Genomic DNA, 19,062 nt, shown 5'->3' with positions numbered 1-19,062 from the left:
ATCAGGTGCACCTTAATATTTAAAACAACAGCATTATTCTTATTATTCTTTTGCACTCTGAAAAGGTCCCTGACAGCAGACTTTCCTAATACAATGCATTTTTTTTACTTTATGAAAATTTTTGTTTTATATCACAATTTTAGTTTTATTTATAAAGTTCATATACACTGTTTTTCACACTAGATCTTTCCCATTTCCTCCCCCCCCCATCAAATTGTGAGACCCTATGATTAACCGTCCCCCCACACACACATCTTCATCCCTCTACTCCCATCTTTCCACCTTCCTTGGATATTCATACTCATCCTACAATAATGATCTTACATACTATTTTGTCTTTACAGGACTGAGTTAGTTCACTTAGCATAATGCTCTCCAGTCCCTCCCAAGCTAGGCAGTAATTTACAAAATCATTTCTTCTAGGTGCTGAATGCAACTAACCTTTTGATTTCTTGACTGCTGGTGCCAAGAATGTTGCCTGTGGATCTGAACAAGATGAATTTGTTAACAGCCACAGTCTTTTTTCCATCTATCATGATGCTGCTGATTGACCCAGCAGTGAGAACCTTTGCTTTCTTGTTTTTGAGATGCAATTGATATTGGAGAAAGCAGTCCTTGACCTTCTGCAGCAATACTGCCACTAAACTACTACTGCTCTCTCCTGTCTCCATCAAAGTTTTACGTGCTTCTAAATCCAAATCAACTCATAGTTGACTATCCAGTGGGTTTTCAGAGGCAGTAAATCATATAGGAGAATGCCACACTCCTCTGATGAACAGGAAAATGTCAGCCAATCGGGATGAACTACTCAAGACTTTTCTTAGTCAAGCAGCAAGAAGAGAGAAACTCATGGTTGAGTGTCCTCCTGGTCTATACATCCTCATAGCTTCTTGAGAAGTTTTTCCATTATATAAGCAGTAAAATACGTTAACTAAACTCCAAGGTTGTTTTGGTTTTGGTTTGATTTGGGGGTTGGTGGGGTGTTTTTTTTTTCATGGGTTTTTTTTTACCTTCACTGTTTCCATGACTACATCTTTATTGGAAGGCTGCTTCAGCATGAGAATCAAATTTTGATTTCGCAAAGCAGGGGGTTTATTTTGTCTTTAGCCCAGGCAGCTCATGCCTTAGTCAGCTTAACACCTACAGGAGAAGATCTTTATCCTGTACAGCAGCTGGTGGATTCAAACCTTGCCCCTTTGGGTGGGCAGAGCAACTCCGTAACCAGCAGGCAACCAGAGTTCCCCTCAATCAAGGGGGGATAGATAAGTTTCACCATCAGAATAATTAGCTTCTAGAGGGTACCAGTCTGGAAAGAGCATTGTTGTGTGCTATTATATTTGAACAGACTCAGTTGACTGTCCAGTAGGTTTTCACTGGCAATAAATCTCACAGAAGGAGATTGCCCATCCTTCTCTCATGGAAAGAGCGTTAGCAAAGTGATTTATTTTAAATGAGATGCAAGAACTAATTAACTTCCCTTGGTTGCCTAATAGGGCAGAGTTCAGCTTTGACGTAGACACTTACCTTGATCCGAGATTTAGACATAGAGAACCTTCTATGGCTAAAAAGGGATCCCTAGTCCCAAATCCTTCCAGTCATGTTCTATCTTCCACAGAACACAAGCATTCAAGTTTATTTAATCTGGCCCAGCCCTCAGTCCTCCATCCTGCCACCACATTCCAGCACAATCTCTGCCACAGCAGGCCAAACTTGTCAGAGTATTTCCTGACACCACATTTCATGGTCCTCATAGTTATCCTCCCTGGAAACATCTATGAAGAACCTAGAAACATATATTCAAGTACTAATGTAAAAGTTAGTAGTTTGAGCCCATTCTGTAATGCTGCAGAGGTGAACTGCTGGTGTAAGGAATACAGACAAGGTGATCTATGGGACAGATATACACACTGTAATACATGGACTCACTAGTTTGCTGTTATTATTTGCCACAGAGTCAAGTATGACACATAATGACTATAAAAAGAGCAAGAGCCACTTGGGGAGCACCATATCTGACCTTTATCACCTTCACAGAGAAACTGTTCCCATCCACAGCATCTATAAACACAAAATCATTCCCATGAGGCCTGACATGTCCCTCCAAGCTCCTATTCCTTTTTCTACTCATCTTAACACTAATCTTATTGCTTTACTGCGTCCAAAATCCTTTTTGATAGCTCACAAACCACACAGAACCATACTGAGGGAGTCAAAAGGTTTTTCAGAGTAATAACGGAATACCATCAAGACAGCTCCCAAAATATTCATGCAGGAACTTGAGCCTCAAGCCTTGAAGCATTCCCAAGTTCTCAGTCCTGCCAATATTGGCTTCCCTCACCCAATTGTCCAATAGAGTTCTTAGTCCTGTCAATACTGACTTCCCCATCCTTAATTGTTTAACAAAGTTCTCAGTCCTGCCAATGTTGGCTCCATCCCCATTCCTAAGGCCTCATCTCCTCATCTCATGCCATTTCTCCAATTCAGTCATGGCTGATACTTCTGCTGCTACCATCCCAAAGTGTGTCCTACATTTCATTAGGCTGGGGTAGGTCTCTTAACTCTGGCTGGGAGGAGAATTCCATCTCTTCTGGTGAAGTAAAAATTGTTATTTTCTGCAGCTAGAGATGTTTAATTTATTGGCGAGAATAGCTTATCCTTTTGTAGATTGCTGAAACTGGAAAATCCCCTTATGGAATGGTAGAAAGCCAGTCCTTTTGTGGATAAGCCAACGTGCCTTGCTTGCAAGTCCCACCCCTCTACATAGTCAGTCACCCACACTAGAAAAACCATATTGAGAGACAAACTCCACAGGTTACCCTTCTGGCTTTTCTAGTCAGTAACATTCACACATGAAAAATTAACTTTCACTTTACAATATACAATAGCTATACTCATGAAAGTATGTAATCAGTATCCTCATTCCTCATGCTTTAATCTCCTCCATTTTAGTTAGTCAATTTGTGGCTTAGTGGCAAGAAGCTGTGCTACAATTCTGAAGGGACATAGTTCAAATCCATCAGCTGTTCTACCAAAGAAGGATGGACAGTCTCCTCCTGTGCATTTTACTGCCTCTGAAATCCACCAGAGGGTCAGCTACGGGTCAGATCCAACTTGACGGTACAACAAAAACGACATCATGCCAGTAATCTGAGGAAACAAGCACTTTCCCTCCTCTTAAGAATCTTCTATTTCAATTAAAACTTTTAGCATCTACATCCATAAGCAGAGTTCAGTCAAGAGCAAACCCTTCACATTGCAACCATCAACATTAGCTCACCACATAGAACATCTTTCTTGGTTCTGGTCAACTCATTTCAAGCCATCCAAGGCTAGATATACATAGGCATCAGCTGCAAACTCAGGAGTCCACACTTCTCCTGTGTACCAGACTGACCTTTCCCTTCATTCAATAATAGCCCCCACATGGAGCAAGTCAACAAGATGGGGGTACACATGACTCCCTGTTTCTCCAAGTCAGTAAGGTGTTTGCATGTATCCATGTGCATGTTATGTCAACAATGCTGATGGAACATGTCCAGACTCAGCCTGTCTCTTCATTGCTGCATACCTCTTAATTCTACTCCATTGGATCCAACAAGTGAGAATATACACCAGCTCCATTTAACTTCAAGTCCTGGAAAGGGGTAGTACCCTGTCAAACTACTTTTCTGGTTTTAAAAGGTCAAATTATCTTTTTAACTTTATTCCAAATGTAAAAAAAAAAAAAAGACAAAAGTCCAGGGAAGATCTATTCCAATTCAAATCTCTTCAGAGTACTGGGTGGGGCTTAATTTTCTCCTTAGCCTAAGCACCATACTGCTTTCAACAAGCATTTCTATAGAGAAAATCCTCAAATTTTAGTAGCTCTAATTTGCCTCACAGCAGATTACACACTTTCAAGATTTACAATATCTAGTAATCATTTATATGATACATCTTATCATGACATCAGCAAAAATATTATTTATACAATATATCTTAACATTACTACATAACAAAAAAATCTCAAGCAATATTCATAAAGTTAAGCCGACAAAAACTTTAACACATAAACTTCTCAAGGGACTAGCAGTTTAATCTTCAATTTATACCCACAAGCCATTTTACTCACATATGGCCTGCTGCAGGCCAAAAGCTGCTTTTAAGTAGCATCAAAAGTGAGCATTTTAACAGCACTTCCAAAACCTATAACTTCTTACAAAATCCCACATATACATAAGCCTGGAGCTATCATATCAAACCCCATTTCTGAGAAAAATCATAAAAAGAGCAAGGGCCATGTGGGGAGTGCCATATCTTTGACTCCACAACCCTATGAAAAACTATCTGAACTTCATCCTATCCTGTGCCTCATCATCTCAGACACATTTGAGCCTATGGCTGCAGTCATTGTGTGTCTATTATTTGCTGATCCTCCACCTTTCCAAGCATGTTGTTCTTTTATGGGTTCAACATTGTTGTTGTTGTTGTTGTTGTTGTTGATGATGATTGTCATTGAGTCGAGCATGACTCATAGTGATGCTGTGAACAAAAGGTGAGAAGCCTTTCTATAACTATCCTCACTTATCAAAGTTCATAGAGATTCCAGAGGCATGTTGTTTAGGAAGTGGATGAAGTTGACATCAATGAGGTTGACTTTCCCTCCCCCCGGTTTTAAAATACCTATTCTATCTCCTATGAAGTGGTCTGAGAGCTTCCTCTTTTCCTCAGTAAACTGTACAAAGTATCTGAAAAAACACTACTCATCTACCATTGACTCTGGATTACATTTCTGGCAGTTCTAGTTAAGTGAGTCTTTTCCCTGAATTCTCTTCCTCAATTTAGTGACTAAATAAGCACAAGAATGAGCCCTTTGTGTTTGCTCTCAGCAGGTTAAACATGATGGATGATCAATGTTGTTTAAAGAATATCCTAATTACATTTGCTTGCACTGCATGATGAAGACGCAAGGTCAGCCCAGACTCTGGTTTTAGAGATAAAGTAAAGAAAGTTATGACCTAACAGAGTCACCTCATATATAAGTTGATCCCACAAAGTGTAATTCCAATCTCTTTTTGTGTTACCAGCTGTGCCTCAGATTACTTGTGATGTTGTAGCTGGGAAGATCAGCAATGCTGAGTTCATGGCAAAATGTCCTGCAGGATGCCAAGACCCCAGATACTCAGTGTATGGCACTGATGTGTATGCATCCTCTTCCAGCGTGTGCGGTTCTGCCATCCACAGGTGGGTACTGCTGAGCACATTGATATCAACAACTGGGTACAGACAGGTGAAGAGTTGTCAGGTTTAGCAAAGGAAAACTGTATTTTTACCTGAACATCCTCTTTTATCCCCTCTACTGATGGAATGAGCCGTGTGTTGCCTGGATCCTCTTGCGGCATTCTGTGGAAAGGGGATGGCGGGAACTGCTTTCTGCTCATCATTGTGGGGAGAAGAGTTGAGAGAGGAGAATTCTCTTCTCTTCATACCATGACAAGAAGACTGAAGTTCTCAAGTACACTAAGCTTTTCTTTTTTTATTTTGTATCTGTATGAGCTGAGAAAGGAAATGGTAGAGATTTGATCTACAAGTTTAGAGGAATGATGTGACAACTGTGGTAATAAATTAAGGACAAATGAGGACAAGGAAAGTGATAAAAGGATGACAGTTGGAACCATTTGATCACCTTTTGGTCTGGGATTCAGGAAGGAGGGTGGGAGGTGTGGCATGCTTTGAATTAAATCACTCCCTGAACAGAGAGTTGAAAGTGAACTTCACATACTCCTCCTGACTCTTTGACTTAGATTTGCAGTCAAAATGCTGGGAAGTGAATGCTTATTTACTATATTTTATTATATGGCTAATATTTATGTTCTAGATCCTCTACTTGTGATATTTCTATTTTACTCTCACAATTCTCCTCCAAAGTAGTTCCTTCTATTATCCATATTTTAATATGAAAAGAAGTTTAATAGTTTTTCTAAAGATGTAGTACTAAAAAAAAATTTGAGAGTCAGGCCTCAGTTCCAAGCCTAGCTGATCCCAAAGCCTGAACTCCTGATCCTGATCAATACCTTAAGTCAATATCAGGTGCTGATTATAGGATGTGGTTTCTGAATTATTCACATTTCTAGTATATGTTTTCTTTTCTTTACTTGCACATGAGTTAGAGGATTGTCTACTTGTCCTGCACCAGTGACAGGCAAGAAGATGTAAAAAAAAATGTATCCCTTTCAAAGGGATGGGCAGACTTGATATTTTTCACTGAAAGAGTTGAAGGAAAAATTATCATTTGAGTTCCAATGGCAAAGGTTGCTACAGAGAAAATATTGAATGCCACAGGAAAGCATCAAATAAAGATGGAAGGGAACAGAGTCATTGTACCAAAGAGAATTGGTCAACAATATTTAAAAAAAAATTTTAGGAGGTAATGTGTGATCAAGAATCAATGGTACTAAAGGAAGTCCAAGTTGAATTGAAGGCATTGGTGAAATACCAGGCTCCAGGACTTGACTGGATACCAACTGACATGGTTCAGCAAACAGATGCTGCCCCTTAGGCATACTCAACCATGCCAAGAATCTTGAAAGATCTTGTCAGCTGACTAGAAAAAAAATCAATATTTGTGCTCATTCCAATGAAATATGATCCAACAGAATATGGAAATGATTAAACATTATCATCATCATGCATTATAGCAATTATGGATAGATAACATTGCAAAAAATGGAGGTCTCAGAAAACTTAATTGTGTTCATGTACAACCTGTGCATAGACCAAGAAACAGTAATTAAAACAGACCAAAAGGATACTGCATAATTTAAAAAATAGGACAGGCATCATCCTTTCACCATATTTACTCAATCTGTATAATTTGTGAATAATCTGAGAAGTAGAGGTGTATGAAGACTCATCAACAAGATGTGATATGCAGATATCATAACCTTGCTTACAGAAAAGAAGACTTGAAGAACTTACAGATGAGGCTTAAAGACTACAACCTTCAGTACAGATTACACATCAACATAAAGGATGAAAAAAATCCTCACAACAAAAGCAATAAATTACATCATGAATAACAAAACAAACCAATATCACAGGTAAAGCCATTTCCTTCCTGAATACCACCTTAGTATCCCTGGATGCTCTAAGAGTCAGTACTTGCATTGCATACTCGGACCCAAGCCTCACTGTAGCAGTTGCCTGCCTGAGGAGGCTGCTAACTCACAGGACATCTATCTTCCCAAATGAAACAAGTCTTCCTTTGAGTCAAAGATCAAAGAGAGATTCAGGTAGGGTGAACTGTGAACTACATTTTGCTTCTCTGGATCAATGAGCTCCTGAGTCAAGGTTATCAGACGAAGTGTCTACTAAGGCCTCAGGTATGAAAAACTCTACCACAGCAATGACGTGGAAGAAGCATACTACCTCACACCCTATATAAAACTGAAACAGGATATCACCCAAAAAAGTGATGAAAACACAGAATTAATGGATTTCCTGGAGCCAGAAACCTGATGGAACTTTAAAACACAGACTTCAAAAGAACAATGATTCAGTATTTTCAATAAGTCAAAAGCATATTAGAAGAATTGCAGGACTCTGCATACAAAAGCCAAGAGGAACTTAAAAAAGCAATCCAAGACAATTCAGACAAAGCACACAAGACATTAAAGGCTCTAGAAAGAGAGTAAGCCACAAACCAGAATATGAGGACCAATGTTTCAGATGCTGTCAAAATGTTGGAGGAACATATGAGCAGAGTTGAAGAGATGGAGCACAGAATCCATGAAATAGAAGATAAAATTCTCAGCACTGATTTGCAAGAGCAAAAAGCAGAATCAAAAAAGGAAGGGAAAAGAAGATGGAAAATCCAAGAATAATTAGAGAAAATCATCAAGAGGAATAACATGCACATAATTGGAATCCCAGAACAGGAAGAAGCAAGTAAAGGTACTGAGAAAGTTATGGAAGAATTACTTGAAGAAAACTTTACAAGCATAATGAAGAATGATAGAATATCTATTGAAGAAGCTAAGAGAACACCATATAGAATAGAACGCAAAAGAAAAACAACAAGGCATATCATAGTCAAATTTGCCAGAACCAAAGATAAGGAGAGAATTCTGAAAGCAGTAATGGAGAAACCAAGAGTAACTAACCTATAAAAGAGAGCAAATAAGATCAAGTGCAGATTTCTCAGTAGAAACCATGCAAATAAGAAAATAGTAGAATGACATGTATCAAACACTCAAAGAATACAACTGTCAACCAAGAATACTGTACCCAGCAAAACTATCAATTATGATGGAGAGATTAAAAAATTCTTAGAAAAGCAAAACCTAAGTGAGTTTTTAAAAATAAGACTAGTGTTGCAGGAAATACTGAGAGAAGTCTTTCTTACATAGAAGCCACAGAAAGCATAATGGGCCAAAATAATCAGCAACAACACTAAAAGAAAACCTTAACAAAATGATAGCAATAGGAGTGACATCCACTTCCTTAACAGCAGGCCTCGGGGCAACTCTGTGAACTTTGATAAATGGCAACGGCTGTGGAAGGACTTCAGGCCTTTTGCTCATGGGATTGCTATGAGTCGTGCTTGACTCAATGGCAATCAACAAGAACAACTCTCAATAATTATACTGAATGTGAATAATTTAAATGCCCCAGAGAAAAAGAGTAGCAATTTGGATTTAAAAAAAAAAAATCAATATACTGTCTACAAAGACACATCTGAAAAGTGAAGATAAAGGAAGACTAAAAATAAAAGGATGAAAAAATATACCAAGCAGATGGCTACCAGAAAAAGCAAGCATAACAATATTAATTTCTGAGAAAATATATTTTGGCATGAGAACCATCACAAAGGACAGGGAGGGTCACTACAAAATGCTTAAAGTGTCAATAGAACAAGAAGACATAATCATAATACATATCTATGCATCAAATAAAAGATGTGCAAAATATACAAAGCAAACATTAATAGAACTGAAAAGAGAAATAGATAACTTCACAATAATAGTAGGAAATTTCAATACACCACTCTCACGAAAAGATAGGACTACCAGAAAGAAACTCAACAAAGATGCTGAAGAATTAAAATACACAATAAACCAACTCTATCTCATAGAATATATGGAGGCTAATATACCCCAAGAAACTGCAATATACTTTCTTCTCTCATGTGTGTGGAACATTCTCCAGAATATATCAACTTTGAGGTCACTAATCAAGCATCAGAAAATTTAAAACCACAGAAATAATGCAAAGCATCTTCTCAGACCACAATGGTACATAATTAAAATTAGTAACAAGAGGAAAAGTAAAGGAGAAAAAAACATACATTGCAAAGCTCAACAAAACCTTGTTTGAACATAAGTGGGTACTAGAAGAAATAAAAAATGAAATTAAAAATTTTCCTGAAACAAATGACAATGAAAACACAACTTACCAAAACCTCTGGGAAACAGTAAAAGCCGTAATCAGAGGTCAATTTTTAGTAATAAACAATTACATCAGAAAGGAAGAAAAAAATACAATTGACTCAGCCTCTAATAGAAATGAAATTATAAAAATTAGGGCAGAGAGAAATGAAATAGAAAACAAAAATAATTGAAACCATCAATAAGACCAATAGTTAGTACTTTGAAAAGGTCAATAAAATCAACAAACCACTAGCGAAGCTAACTAAGCAAAAGAAAGAAATGACACAAATAATCAGAATAAGAGATTAAAAAGGCAATGTCATAACAGAACCAACCAGAATAAAAAGGTTAACAATGGAATATTATGTAAAAACTATACACGAACAAATATGAAAACCTAGAAGAAATGTGCAAAAACTTAGAAACTCAAAACCTACCTAAACTGACACAGACAGTAGTAGAACACCTGAACAGACTCATTACAAAAGAAGAAATTGAACAATAATAAAACAACTTCCAACAAAAAACCAGAAAAGGAAATGCATAGTAAAGTGTACTGTCAACTTGGGGGGGGGGGGGAATTATATAACAAGGAAAGAATTTTTTTTCCCCTTTCAAAGAGAAAAAGGAACTGGTGGGAGGAATGGGCAAGGAAGAAAATGTGCATCAATGATCAATGGGGAGCAGAGGGAATTAAATGGAATATGTCATTTAAAAAAAGTATATGTTGCATTAAAGAAAAACCACCAACAGTGTGAAAATTAATGCTCAATAAGGGATTATCAAACATTATAATTTATTCATTACATTAATTAGGTAATTATAATTAGTGTTATAAAACAAAATGTATATGCACAATTGAATGAAAAAAACAGATTATTTGTAAGTTTTTTGCAATAAAAAACAAGATAACATTTTAAAAAGCCTTCGACTAAATGGTTTTACTAGTGAATTTTGTAAAACATTCAGAGAAAAATTGTCACCAATTCCAAAGTATTTCAGAAAATAGAAAAAGACGGAATTCTCCCAGACTCATTCTATGAAGCAAACATATCCTTGATAACAAAGTCAAGACACCACCAAAATAGAAAATAAGCCAATATCTCTGATGAACATAGATGAAAAAAAAAAATCTGGATAAAATCCTGGCCAATAGAATGCAATAGTACATTAAAAAAAAAAAAAAAAAAAACACCATGACCAAGCAGGATTCATAACCAATATGCAAGGGTGGTTCAACATAAGAAAAACAATCAATGTAATTGATCACATTAATAAAGCAAAGAACAAGATCCACATGATCTTATCAATTGATGCAGAAAAGGCTTTTGATAAAATCCAACACCCTTTCCTGATTAAAACACTCAACAAAATAGGAACAGAGGGTAATTTCCTCAATGTAATAAAAAGTATATATGCAAAACCAAGAGCCAACATCATTCTCAATAGAGAGAGATTAAAGTCATTCTCTTTGAGAACAGGAACCAGGTTAGAATGCACATTATCGCCTTTCCTATTCAATATTATATTAGAAACCTTAGTGATAGCACTAAGGCAAGAGAAGGAAATAAGAGGTATCCAAATTGGTAGGGAGGAGGTAAAATTATCTTTATATGGAGATGATATGAACATACAAAAATCAATTTGCTTTCTCTACAATGACAAAAAAATATAGAAATGCAACTAAGTCAAGACAACTATGAGATATCATCTCACTCCAGTCAGAATAGCAAAATTTAACAGAACAGTAAGCAACAAATGCTGGTGAGGTTGTGTAAAAACTGGAACCCTTATTCACTGTTTATGGAAGTGTAAAATGGTGCAACCACTGTGGAAAGGCAGCATGGTGCTTTCTTAAAGAGTTGCAAATAGAGATAACGTTTGACCCAGCAATTCCACTACTGGGAATATACCCTAACGAGACCATAACCAACATCCAAGCAGATCTATGCACACCCATGTTTATTACGGCTTTGTTCACAATAGCAAGGAGTTGGAAACAAACTAAGTGCCCATCAACAAACAAATACATAGAGAAGCTGTGGTATATTCACACAATGGAATACTACGCTGCATTGAAAAACAAGGAATTCATGCAATATTATTCCAAATGGGTGACTCTGGAGGACATTATGCTGAGTTAAGTATCTCAATCACAAAAGGACAAAACTGCATGGTACCACTATTGTAAATAGGACTGACATCAGGGTTGGGGGGAGACTGAGAAAGAGGAGTTCAATAATGTATATACTGCATTGAAACAGATGAGGGAGAAAACTGTTTAAAAGGGATATGTGGTTAGGTATTTTTGTCATGACAGGAGTCCAGAGTGAAGGCTGCATAGTGGAGTGAACCTGGGAGGAGGGATTATAAAACAATGAAAAAATTTTTCTTTTATTTTTCAAAGAGGGTAGTGTACTAGGAGGGAGGGCTGGGAGGGGAGAAAAGTGCAATAATGAATGAATGGAAATCCAAAGTCTCTGTAAATTTTCATTGAAATTAATAATAAATTTTTTAAAAAGGAAAAAGAAATGCAACTAAGGAAAACAATACCTATCACAGTAGCTAATGGCAAGATTAAATCTAGCTAGAAACAAAAGGTTTATTCAAAGAAAATTATAAAACATTATTATAAGAGGCAAAAAGAGACCTGGAGAAATGGAAGAATATGCCATGCTCTTAGATAGTAAGGCTCAATATTGTGAAAATGAAAATTCTAACAAAGACAATCTACAAGTTCAATGCAATCCCAATACAAATTCCAATTCCATTCTTCAACAAGATGGAAAAGGCAATTTTCAATTTCATCTAGAATGGAAAGAAACCCCGAGTAAGTAAAGTACTCTTGAAAAAGAGAAACAAGGTAGGATGAATTTCACTTCCTGATCTCAAATCCTAATACACAGCCATGGTGGTCAAGACAGTGTGGTACTAGTATAGTGACAGACACACAGCACAGATCAATAGAATCAAACTGAGAACCCAGAAGTCAGCTCTGGTCAACTGATTTTTTTACAAGAAGATGAAATCAGTAAAGTGGGGATATGAAAGTGTCTTTAACAAATTGTATTAGCAAAATTGGAAACTATCTGTATAAAACTCAACCAAAACTCATACCTCATATCATTTACAAAAAACATCTCAAGGTCAATCAAGGACCTAGGAGTGACTACTATAAACATCACCAGAAAAAAAAGCTTAGAAGAACTCTAGAAGCTCTAATCCACAATATGAATAGTCTTCCAAGAATCTTGAAAAGCCTACAACCAGGAAAGTAGATGAATAGGGCCTTCTAAAAATTAAATCCCCATGCACATCCAAAAAACTTCTCTAATAGGGTAAAAAGGAAAGTCACAGATGGGGAAAAAATATTTGGTAATGACACATCTGATAAAGGACTCATGTCTAAAACATATAGAATACTACAGCACCTCAACAAGAAAAAGGTAAACAACCCAATTGTAAAATGATATGAATAGACTCTTCACCCAAGAAGACATTCATATGGCAAACACATGAAGAAATGTTCAAAATTCCTTAGCTCTCAGAGAGATAAAAATAAAAACAACTATGAGATATCATCTCACCCCAGGAGGGGCTACGGTTCAGCACAGAGCACGATGCTCTGAGGCATGCACAATGAAATAGCTATGCTCTGTCAGGATATATAGAAGTGCCTGCTTCTGAATGAAGGACAAATGAGAACACATGTACATAAATTCTCCCAATCTGCTTGATCCTGGGCCCTGCCTCTCTCCCCTTCCCGCCATCCTTCCACTTCCCACCTCCTTCACCCCTTCACCCCTCCCTCCGCCCAATGTTTGCCAGATGAATGGAGCTTGCCATACTAGGCTCCCCTCTCCTCCTCCTCCCATCTTCTGCTGTGGGAGGCCCTGGGGGATCCTCTGTGCTCTCCACCTCCTACACTTCACCAAGCGCTGACCTCCCCAGGACTTGCACGTCCCCACAGTGATGTCTTGGAAGATTCATGTCATGCAAATAAATCCGCCCACAAGGTCAGGCTCCACTCGGCCCCAACAGGAAAATCTCATGGAAACATCATCACTCACATGTATCCATTTTTCCGAAGTCAAGATTTTCAGTCTTACGCAATTCTCACAAGGGATACTCACAACCCAGGGCAGCTTCAGAGTCCCTGAACCCTTAGTCCCTTCAAGTAGCCTGCGAGAAGTGTAGTCAGGCCCCCTTCCCCACTCTGAGTAGCAAATATAGTGCCTCTGCCCATGATTCTTAAACAAGTGTGTATGCATGCACGCACGCATGCATGTATAAGCCCACACAAGCATGCACAGAAATCTTCATTGCCATTTGCAGATATAAGAGAATATGATGGAAGGGCAGAATAATGGCTCTAGGGGAATTAAGAGTAATTTAAAATTACTTCCATTTCCCCCATTTATTTTAAGGGACTGTGGGATAATTTTTAAATTAATGTATTTGTTTTTAAGTGGATTTTTAAAGGTTAAATGTTTAACTGTAAATATTAGAACTATTCAGTGTTTCACTATCAATTTTCTGAAAAGTAGGGTTCATGAGTGCTGATTTGCCCAGTTTGTGGTATAAATAATCAAATGTAAGCTGTTAATGTAAAGTCAGAGATTTGCTGGGAGCAGGGCTTACAATATTGTCTATGGAAATTAATTGCTTTACATGTAGATTCTTGTTATCACCATCTTTCTTTCTGAGCCATTAGGAAGTTGAGTGCAAAGGTTGTTGACTTCTCAAGAAGGTAGGAGGAGGGTAGGAAATAGCAACTCTCATTCCTGAGGGGAAGAGCTTAAACTTCTGGTAGTTCTCTGTCAATGTATTGTTCTAGCTGTTTTTAAATGCTCTTCAGCAATATTTTGTTTGCATGTGATATTGAAATTATTTGTTAATTTCTATATTCTGTTGGATCACCTTTCTTGGGAATTGGAGTAAATGTCAACCTCCACCATGGGCCAAATTTCCTGACACAATCTTCCAAATTTCTTGGCACAGACTGGTGAGCATATCCAGTGCTGTATCTATTAGTAGAAACATGTAAATTGGTATTCCATCAATTCATCAATTTTTAGGATATATTTTGCCAATGTCTTCAATGTAGTTTGCACTTCTTTCTGATTACCTTTGGCTCTTGATCATATGTTACTAAAATACTTCAATGTTTGCCAATTCCATTGGTACAGGGAATACCATTTCTTCCTTCTATCTTCTAATGTTTCTTGGATCCATCAATATTTTGCCCATACCATCTGTCAGCTCTTTTATATTGTGTTTTTCTGTTCATTCAGCTTGAGAATCTGAACAAGTTCAAGCTGGGTTTAGAAGATATGGCACCAAAAAAAAAATAAAAATAAAAAAATAAAAAAAAAAGAAGATATGGCACCAAGGAGAAGATTGCTAATATCAGATGGATGTTGACTGAAAGCACAGAATGAAAGAAGAATGTTTATTGGTGTTTTATTGACTATGCAAAGGCATTTAACTGTGTGGATCATAACAAACTATGACTAACATTGAGAAGAATGGGAATTCCAGAATACTTAATCATGCTTATATGAAACGGATTCTTCTTCTCTGTTCCCAACTTTTGCATTCCAGTCACCCATTAGTATCAATGCATCTTGATTGCATGTTCAATCTATCTCTGACTGTAAAAGTTGGTAGAAATCATCTATTCTTCTTTGGCTCTGGTTGTTGGTGCATATATCTGAATGACAGTGGTATTCACTGGACTTCCTTGTAAGCGTATGGATATAATTCTGTCATGATGTTGTACTTCAAGATGGATCTAGAAATTACTTTTTTTACTATGAAGGCAACCCCATTTTTCCTTGTCTTTTCATCTCCAGAGTAATATAACATATGGTCATCTGACTCAAAATGCCCCATGCCAGTCCATCTCATCTCTCCTAGTAACACTATGTCAATCAAAATTGGGAAGGGTGTATGCCAGGGATGCGTCCTGTCTTCATACCTTTTCAACATGTATGCAGAGCAGATTATCCGGGAGGCTGGGCTCTATAAGGAGAATTGTGGCATCAGGATTGGTGGAAGATCTATTAACAATCTACGTTATGCAGATGACACAACCCTGCTTGCTGAAACTGAGGAGTACCTCATGCACTTGCTGCGAAGGGTCAAGGATTGCAGTCTTCAGTATAGACTGAGGCTCAATGTCAAGAAGACAACGATTCTCACCACTGGACCAATTGGCAGCGTCAGGATGGATGGCGAAGAGATTGAGATTGTTCACAGCTTCAGTTTGCTCAGCTCCATAGTCAACACTCTTGGCACCAGCAGTCAGGAAATCAAAAAGTGTATCGCGATGGGAAAGTCTGCTGTTAGGGACCTCTCTAAAGTACTCAGGAGCAACGGTGTCTCTCTGGAGACTAAGGTGCACCTGATACAGGCCATGGTCTTTGCAATCGCTTGTTATGCATCAGAGAGTTGGACAATGACTAGGGGGAATAGAAGGAGAATTGATGCCTTTGAGCTGTGGTGCTGGAGAAGAGTATTGAATGGACCATGGACTGCCAAGAAAACAAACAGATTCATCCTGGAGAGGATTAAACCAAGCAACTCCTTGGAGGCAAGGATTCTAGGGCTTCGTCTGACATACTTTGGACATGTTGCCAGGAGGGACGGGTCCTTGGAGAGGGACATCATGTTGGGAGGGTGGAGGGACGGCGCAGGAGGGGAAGACCCTCTATGAGATGGATTGATTCGGTGACTGGGGTAATTGGGATGGGTGTGTCAGAGGCAATGCGATTGGCACAGGATAGAGCACGGTTTAGGGCTATTATACATAGGGTCGCTATGAGTCGCAAACGACTCGACGGCACATAACAACAACAACAACAACATATGAAACTTGTTCCTAGACTTGCTTGGAAGCAGGAGTGGCATCCACTTCCAAAACAGCTTGCCTCCAGAAACTCTATGAACTTTGAGAAGCGATGAAAGTTATACAAGTGATCAAGTCTTTTGTTCACTTTTGGTCACTATGAGTCGTCTACCACTCAATGGTATTTAACAACAATATTCCAAGACTAAGAACTTATTGTCTGAGTAGAGCAAGGGAACATTACATGGTTCAAAATCAGGAAAGGTGTGTATCAAGGTAAGAAATTATTCTACCAATGCAAAGGTGGTTTTTATTATTGTTACATGCCATCAACTCACCTGCAAATCATAGCAATCCTAAGTACATCAGCTCTGAAACCTGCTCTATCCTGAAACAATCTCATCATCTCTGATAGACCTAATCCCATTTCTCCAGTTACTGTATCAATCCATCTCATCTTGGGTCTTCCTCTCCTGTGCTGTCACTCCACCCTTCCAAGCATGATGTCCCTCTCCAGTGACTGGTCCCTCCTGCCCTCAAGCCCAGGGTATGTGAGATGGAGCCTCAGAATCCTTGCCTCCAGGGAGCAGCCTGGTTTCACCCTCTCCAGAACAGACCTGTTTGTTCTCCTGGCAGTCCACAGTATGTTCAACACTCTTCTCCAGCAACACAACACAAAAGCATCTATCCTTCCTGTGTCATCCATAGTTACTGTTCAGCTCTCATGATTCAAATAGACCAATTGCTCAATGGCACAAAGATGGGAAATCTCCTCCTGTATCATTTACTGCCTCTGAAAACCCACTGGATTGTCAGCTATGGGTCAGTTCTAACTTGATGGTACACAACAACAACAACATGCAATCTATATGCTTAGCAAACTGTTAGGAGAAGCTAGACTTAATAAAACAGAACATGACATTGGAATTGGAGGGAGATTCACCAACAACCCGTGATATGCAGATGACCCAAGCTTCCTGCTGAAAGCAAGGAGAGCCTGAGGCACTTGCTGCAAAGGATCAAGGACTGCAGCCTGCAATATGGATTACATCTCAACAACAAGAAAACAAAGATCTTCACCACTGAACCGACAGGCAACATCACCACAGATGATCATCAATGATTTCCTTTCACTTGAATTCACAATCAATACCCTTGGTACCAGTAGTCAGGAGATCAGAAGACGTATTACATTGGGAAAGTTGGCTGTCAAGAACCTCTTCAAAGTACTGAGGAGCAGTAATGTCAGTTTAAAGACTAAGGTGTGCTTGATTCAGAGCACGATCATTTTCTATTTTCATTTGTTTTAAATTCATGTCAACTTTTTTATGAATATTTTTATAATTCATATACATTACATTTCCTGCATGTGCACTGTGTTGCACACAGTTCTTCATTTATATTATATTTGTTAATTCATGTTGTGGGGGGTTTTCCTCTCTTACAATCGACCCATCAACTTTTTAATCATCACCGCTATGTATCTGAAAGCTCAACAGTAATAAAAATGACAGAAGAAGAACATCTTTGAGTTGTGGTGTAAGAAAAGAGAACTGAATATCCCATGGACTACCTAAAGAACAGATAGATGTGTCTTGGAGAAGGTGTAACCAGAGTGCTCCTTAGAGGCAAAGATGACAAAGCTTCATCTCACATACTTTGGGCATGTTGTTAGGAGAGGCTTTATCATGGAAATGGACATCATACTTAGACAGAGTGAGAGTCAGCGAGGAGAGGAAGCCTCTCAAGGAGATCAATTAAGACAGTGACTTCAGCAATAGACTCAAGTATGTCAAAGAAGGTAAGGACGGCACATGATAGGACAGGGTTTAGAACTGTTGTTCATAGGGTCACTATGAGGTGTACTCAGCTTGATGGCACTTAATAACAATAACATCTAACTTCCTCAGCTTCAAATAAAAAGAATTAAAAAGTTTTAAATTTTCCATATCACCCATTGAAATAACTAGAGCCATTGTGTAACTTCAGAAAATCCAACATGACTTTCAGAAATGTTGGGGATGGTTTGACTTAAAGGAACAAATGAGAATTCTTTAAAAGTTCTCCCTCTCACTGCAATCAAACTGGAACCAATTCATAAATTCATAGCTAAGCCTTCAGTGGTCTTTCAAAGTCTGTATTGTGTGGGAGGAGATTGTACTGTATGTTGGATTTGAACTGCCTGCCTTTGGGTTGACAATGCAAGTCCTTACTCCGTAAGTTACCAGAGCTCCTTTCTAAAAAGATAGATGTAGTGATACCATGTGACCCAGCAATTCCACTCCTACATTATATCCAAAAGACTTGAAAGCAGGGACTCAAACTGACACCTGGACAGTAATGTTCACTGCGGCACTATTCACAGCAGCCAAAGCATGGGAGCAACCTAAATGTTTACCAATAGATAAGTAGGTAAACACAATGTGATTTATCAATACAATGGAATATTACCCAGTCATAAAGAGAAATGAAATTCTTAAGAGAATTAAAATCGTGATGCATGCTGCAGCATTGATAAACCTGGAAAATATGCTCAGTTAAATGAATTAGAAACAAAAGGGCAAATATTGAATGACCTCACATCTGTGAAATATCCAGAATAGGCAGATTCCTATACCAAAGCTTTTGAATGGTTCCAAGTGCAAATGGGAAGGAAAATACTTAAGAAGCATCTCTAATGCTGAAGAGGTACTAAGTTTCTGTTACAGGCAATGAAAAAAAGTTAGACATGTATAGCAGTAAGTGGACAACATCATGAATATATTTAAAATAACTGGATTGTATATGTGAAAATGGTCTAAATTG

At 38.1% G+C, this 19,062-nt stretch overlaps 1 protein-coding gene across 1 annotated transcript in view; it reads left to right on the top strand.

The window, feature by feature from the left end:
* The window catches only part of VIT (vitrin), a 614,318-nt gene that overhangs the window by 478,440 nt on the left and 116,816 nt on the right, over positions 1 to 19,062 (top strand). The window contains exon 3 of the mRNA XM_006882356.1: positions 5,067 to 5,223. Coding sequence (XP_006882418.1) covers positions 5,067 to 5,223 — 157 coding nt within the window. The remainder of the gene's footprint in view (positions 1 to 5,066; positions 5,224 to 19,062) is intronic.

This window comes from Elephantulus edwardii, unplaced genomic scaffold, assembly GCF_000299155.1.
Source record: "Elephantulus edwardii isolate Elephantulus edwardi_28Jun2011 unplaced genomic scaffold, EleEdw1.0 scaffold00019, whole genome shotgun sequence".
Classification (NCBI taxonomy): Eukaryota; Metazoa; Chordata; class Mammalia; order Macroscelidea; family Macroscelididae; genus Elephantulus; species Elephantulus edwardii.
Note: the sequence above shows the minus strand (reverse complement) of the source record. Positions and strands in the feature narration are given on the sequence as shown.